At 41.6% G+C, this 6,000-nt stretch overlaps 1 protein-coding gene across 1 annotated transcript in view; it reads right to left on the reverse strand.

Annotated features, from left to right (window-relative positions):
* The window catches only part of LOC118370909 (tumor necrosis factor receptor superfamily member 16), a 56,974-nt gene extending 51,552 nt beyond the window's left edge, over positions 1 to 5,422 (reverse strand). Inside the window, exon 1 of the mRNA XM_052519261.1 lies at positions 4,708 to 5,422. Within this exon, the coding sequence (XP_052375221.1) occupies positions 4,708 to 4,746 (39 nt within the window). The 5' untranslated portion in view covers positions 4,747 to 5,422. The remainder of the gene's footprint in view (positions 1 to 4,707) is intronic.
* Between the last annotated feature and the right edge of the window lie 578 nt (positions 5,423 to 6,000).

A 6,000-nucleotide genomic window follows, 5' to 3' on the forward strand; every position in this document is an offset into this window, starting at 1 on the left:
ACGGAGCTGTCTACGGGGCTATTGGTCAGACTCAGTAGAGGGCCTGGGAGAGTTAACATTCTTTTTTTTCTCTCTAATTTCTAGGTGTGGTAAAAGACAGATTCTTCTCTGGAATTTGCATAACAAGTCCTCATATTGCGCAACTTAAAACTATAAATTCACACACGCACGCAAAGGCATACACACATGCTGCTTCCTGCTACACACAATCTTCTCTCTGTCTCTTTATTTCCAGTCTTTTTCTCACTGTCTCTCTCCACTCTCCCTTCTCTGTCTCTTTATTTCCAGTCTTTTTCACACTGTCTCTCTCCACTCTCCCTTCTCTGTCTCTTTATTTCCAGTCTTTTTCTCACTGTCTCTCTCCACTCTCCCTTCTCTGTCTCTTTATTTCTCTGTCTCTTTAGTCTTTTTCACACTGTCTCTCTCCACTCTCCCTTCTCTGTCTCTTTATTTCCAGTCTTTTTCTCACTGTCTCTCTCCACTCTCCCTTCTCTGTCTCTTTATTTCCAGTCTTTTCTCACTGTCTCTCTCCACTCTCCCTCTCTCTGTCTCTTTATTTCCAGTCTTTTTCACACTGTCTCTCTCCACTCTCCCTTCTCTGTCTCTTTATTTCCAGTCTTTTCACACTGTCTCTCTCCACTCTCCCTTCTCTGTCTCTTTATTTCCAGTCTTTTTTCACACTGTCTCTCTCCACTCTCCCTTCTCTGTCTCTTTATTTCCAGTCTTTTCACACTGTCTCTCTCCACTCTCCCTTCTCTGTCTCTTTATTTCCAGTCTTTTTCACACTGTCTCTCTCCACTCTCCCTTCTCTGTCTCTTTATTTCCAGTCTTTTTCACACTGTCTCTCTCCACTCTCCCTTCTCTGTCTCTTTATTTCCAGTCTTTTTCTCACTGTCTCTCTCCACTCTCCCTTCTCTGTCTCTTTATTTCCAGTCTTTTTCACACTGTCTCTCTCCACTCTCCCTTCTCTGTCTCTTTATTTCCAGTCTTTTTCTCACTGTCTCTCTCCACTCTCCCTTCTCTGTCACCTCCTCTCTCTCGCTCTGATATAAATGCCAAACAGCTTCACAGGCACAAGACTAAAGCATGTTTTCATACATACAATACATTTAAATAAGGAAACAATCATGTGAAGCACATTCTGAAGTCATAATCATCAAAACCATTAGACTGAAGCGCTTTAATGTTTAATGCCTCACATTTTACTAAGAAACACTGCTGGTCTCACTCTCACTGAAATGCCTTCTCTCTCTCTTTAACTGTCTCCCTCTCTCCCCCTCCCTCAGCCCCTGCTTTCATTCAGAAACAGATGCACTGAGAGCAGCCACCAGCACAGCTCTCTCTCTCACTCTCCGTCGATCGACTAATCCGCTCTGTACATTTCTCCCTCTCTCTCTTCCCTCTCTCTATCTGCTCTGTGTGTGCGTACGTGTCTGTCTGTGTGTGCGTTCCACCCCCCCCAGTGATATCCCCCACATAATCTCAAACCCTCTCAAGGGCACAACTTTGGTTTTAGAAGTGGGGGGACATAACTATTTTATTACATTTTTATCCAGTCGGATAAACACTCCAAACAGTCTACCCGACCGCTTGGATTGATCTGCATGGTCCTAAAGCACACCATTGCCTCATTTTGTACCACAATCCAATGATAAAACTGAGGACAACTAAAGTGCAATTTCAGAATCCCCCCACTCTTGGCATGTCTCCATCTGTTGGAGAATTGCCCAAAGCATTGTTAAACCACACATAAGCATATTTTCTTATCCTTACTAATTCATGCAAACCTTGGCTCAAAACCTCTGTTTTTATTTGAATATGGTCTTACACTATAATCACCAGGTCGGTGAATGTGAACTTGGAATGCCGCCCAAACCCCCAAGTTTATCTGTATCTGTGTGCATCTTGTCAGTGAAATAAACAATTTACCAGCTTCACCTCTGATACGGAGCCTGCTACTCTCAACATGATCTACAAAAATAAAACTGTTTGGCCATAATAACCATTGTTATGTTTGGAGGAAAAAGGGGGAGGCTTGCAAGCCCGAAGAACACCATCCCAACCGTGAAGCAAGGGGGTGGCAGCATCATGTTGTGGGGGTGCTTTGCTGCAGGAGGGACTGGTGCACTTCACAAAATAGATGGCATCACGAGGGAGGAAAATTATGTGGATATATTGAAGCAACATCTCAAGACATCAGTCATGAAGTTAAAGCTTGGACACAAATGGGTCTTCCAAATGCACAATGACCCCAAGCATAGTTCCAAAGTTGTGGCAAAATGGCTTAAGGACAGCAAAGTCAAGGTATTGGAGTGGCCATCATAAAGCCCTGACCTCAATCCTATAGAACATTTGTGGGCAGAACTGAAAAAGTGTGTGTGAGCAAGGAGGCCTACAAACCTGACTCAGTTACACCAGCTCTGTCAGGAGGAATGGGCCAAAATTCACCCAACTTATTATGGGAACCTTGTGGAAGACTACCCAAAACGTTTGAACCAAGTTAAACAATTTAAAGGCACTGCTACCAAATACTAATTGAATGTATGTAAACATCTGACCCACCTGGATTGTGATGAATGAAATAAAAGCTGAAATAAATCATTCTCTCTACTCTCTACATTTACATTTACATTTAAGTCATTTAGCAGACGCTCTTATCCAGAGCGACTTACTCTCTCTATTATTCTGATATTTAAAGTTCTTAAAATAAAGTGTTGGCAGGGTAGCCTAGTGGTTAGAGCGTTGGACTAGTAACCATGAAGGTTGTAGTTCAAACCCCCGAGCTGAAAAGGTACAAATCTGTCGTTCTGCCCCTGAACAGGCAGTTAACCCACTGTTCCTAGTCCGTCATTGAAAATAAGAATTTATTCTTAACTGACTTGCCTAGTTAAATAAAGGTCAAATTAAAAGAATAAAAAATAACTGACCTAAGACAGGGAATTTTAAATGTCAGGAATTGTGAAAAACTGAGTTTATGTATGTGGCTAAGGTGTATGTAAACTTCCGACATCAACTGTACCTATCATGTCAATGAGAAGCTATACGGAGCCCTCCGCATTGTCACAAAATTAGAGCCGCGCGCAGCGACTTCCCTCTGTAGACTGCGCAATAGCATCACACCATCCATACGGAGCCTCCGACCACATTGTCGGATCAAGCATAAATTGGCTTTAAGTCTTTAACTCAAACGTGTAGAATAAGGCAATGCCCTCACACACACACACGCACACACACGCAAACACACACACATACACACACCAGGTCACATCCCCAGCCTTGAGATGCCTGCTTTGCACTCTCCCCGATTTCACAGTCAATTAGAGACTATTTCTGAATCTAATTCCACAAACATGCTCTATAATACCACAATGTTGTAAAGAAGCTGTCAAAACAGACTGCTCCTGAGTAATGTAGAGGGCTGTTCACATGGTGAGTGAATGAACAAGCCTTATTAGACCAGCAGGTCTTGAAATATCAGGAGGATTAGCCTATGACAGCCACTCACCAAATAATAGCAAATAGTTTGTAATCATCCCCATCACCAGTATCATAACCCAACTATCGAAAATTCACACTCATGTCATGAATTCCTCAAAACTTTCTGAACTTCAGATAAGAGTCACTACCTCCACTTCAACAGAAGCCCACTTCCATAAAAAGAGAAAATATGGGTATTTTAGGATTTCATAACAGATTCATGCATAAAAACTGTTATTAGATCACTATGGACTGAAATGTTAAGGGTTTGATCAGTCATCAGTAAATGGCACAGATCTCTTTCATATATGCATACTCAGTGTTGGGGAAGCTACTATAAGCTAAATATAAGCTAAATATATTTTACCAAGTTACCAATTAATTCACACTGGAAGAAGTTAAACTGGGTATATGAGCGAAGTAGGCAATCATTTTCTTTTTTTCAGCATTAGACCTGCCTAATTCTCACTTGAAACATTCGTTTTTTTTATTTCTTAAGGTTAAATTACACATTCTGTTAACATATGACCTCAATTACAATTTGTTATCTATGGCATTTCAGGTGCACATATAAACGTTTTTTAAGAACTAGTTTGGATGTGGTGAACTACTTTTTCAAAGTAACTTTAGTTCAATAAACTATATTTGTCTTATGGGTAGCTTTAATGTAGCTTAACTTCTTCCAGTGTGAAGTAATTGGTAGCTTGGTAAACTACATTTTCTAAGTAGCTTCCACCACACTGAGTATGCATATTTACCGATGACTGAGCAAGCCTTTCATTTCAGTCCGATGTTTTGAATGGATGGACCTGCTATGAAAACCTACATTGTAAAAGGAACCTTGGGCTATGGCACCTGCCTATGAAAACCATTCAGGATGGTTGTTCTATAAAGGATTCAGATGAAGAGCATGGGGAACTATAACTGTTATTATAAAACACACATTCGGGTTTATTATGCTTAGTTCTGAGATGTGTGTGTGTGTGTGGGGGGTTGGGAGATAAACACCTTCCCTCCAGCAGCTCCTCAGATTAGTATCGTGACTAATTTTCCAGCATTAGATGGAGAAATACGAGGAACAGTGCAGGGATCCCCAGTCCAATACAACTACAGTGTTATAACGCAAAGTAATAAAATGCAAACAATGAACACGTTTCTCCCATGCTACCTATTCAATCAAATGAAATATATCTTTATGAAATCAGAGTTATAAATCATGCCACTACTCACCACTCCAAACAACATCACCAATGATAAGGTACCCGCCATGCTTCGGTTTCCTACAGTGTCATAAACAAATAGACTATACTAAATGGATACTGCAAAGGAACATACAGGACGAATTGTTCATTTTAATTCCAGTGGCAATTCTTTATCAATGAGTCCGCAGTGAATTCCCCATGCTCTTCGCTGCGGTGTAGTGTTCGAGACCTTTTGAGAGTGAGATGCGTCGCATTGGCAGGTCACTGGTGCGTGCGTGAAGCGTCCCGGCGCAGACTGACTGTACTGAGCGCTATCCAGCAGTGCACTGCGGAGGCAAGAGTCGTGCACGAACTGAAGAGAGGCACGTCCACTCCTTCCCGATTTACCCTGTGACTTCTGCAGTCGTCGACTTGCACGATCTACACCTGGTATCATCAACTAGATTCAGACGTGCGTCAATTTTTTTTCTTGAGTGGATGGTTGGGGGGCAAGAACATAGTTACAAATCATTTGTAGACTTCAAATTGACCGCATTAAGCCCAAACATATATAATATTTGACTAACACATAATACTTCCACACCTTGCTTGCATTTGTATATGGTAATGCGTGTCTATATTATGCATGGACATACTTGGGAACAGATATTCCAAATTAAAACTTGGAGCTGGCTGATGTACATTGTTTTATGTCCAACAATGAAAATGCAACCAAACAAAAACACCTGCAGTACAAATTCGTCACTCTGGCTGCCAGTTGGGGGACCCTGATCTACACAGACAAGAGACAAGGATCAACTAGAGCCACTTTTCAGACACGTCATCTATATCTCGCTCTCTCTTTCTCTCTATCGCTCTCTCTCTCTTTCTCTCCCTCCCCCTCTCTCTCTCTTTCTCTCTATCGCTCTCTCTAGCTCTCTCTCCAAAGCGTTGCATTGCATGTTGTTTGCCAAAGAAAGCATCCCCGGAAATCTACTTGAAATCTACTGCTTTTTAGCTGCTTTTTTTCACATGCATTTTCAATGACCATTTCTCATTTATGTGGTCTGTATTATTGTGTCAACTGGTTGAATTTCGTGAGCTGGTGCACACCCCAAAAGTTGGTAGAGGTGCTGACCAATGGCGAGCAAACTATGTAAAAAAATGAAATAAAAAAACAAAAGAGAGTTGCATACTCTATATACAAGCTCCCAGTAATGTACTGGGTAAAACACCAACGTTTTGGCATCACTGTGCCTTCTTCAGGGACTGGTGTCAAGCACATCATCATTCTAAGCACAGCTTGATTCTTGCGCTTTCTACATGGTCACGTAGTAGGCTA

The sequence above is a fragment of the Oncorhynchus keta genome, chromosome 5 (genome assembly GCF_023373465.1).
Source record: "Oncorhynchus keta strain PuntledgeMale-10-30-2019 chromosome 5, Oket_V2, whole genome shotgun sequence".
NCBI lineage: Eukaryota > Metazoa > Chordata > Actinopteri > Salmoniformes > Salmonidae > Oncorhynchus > Oncorhynchus keta.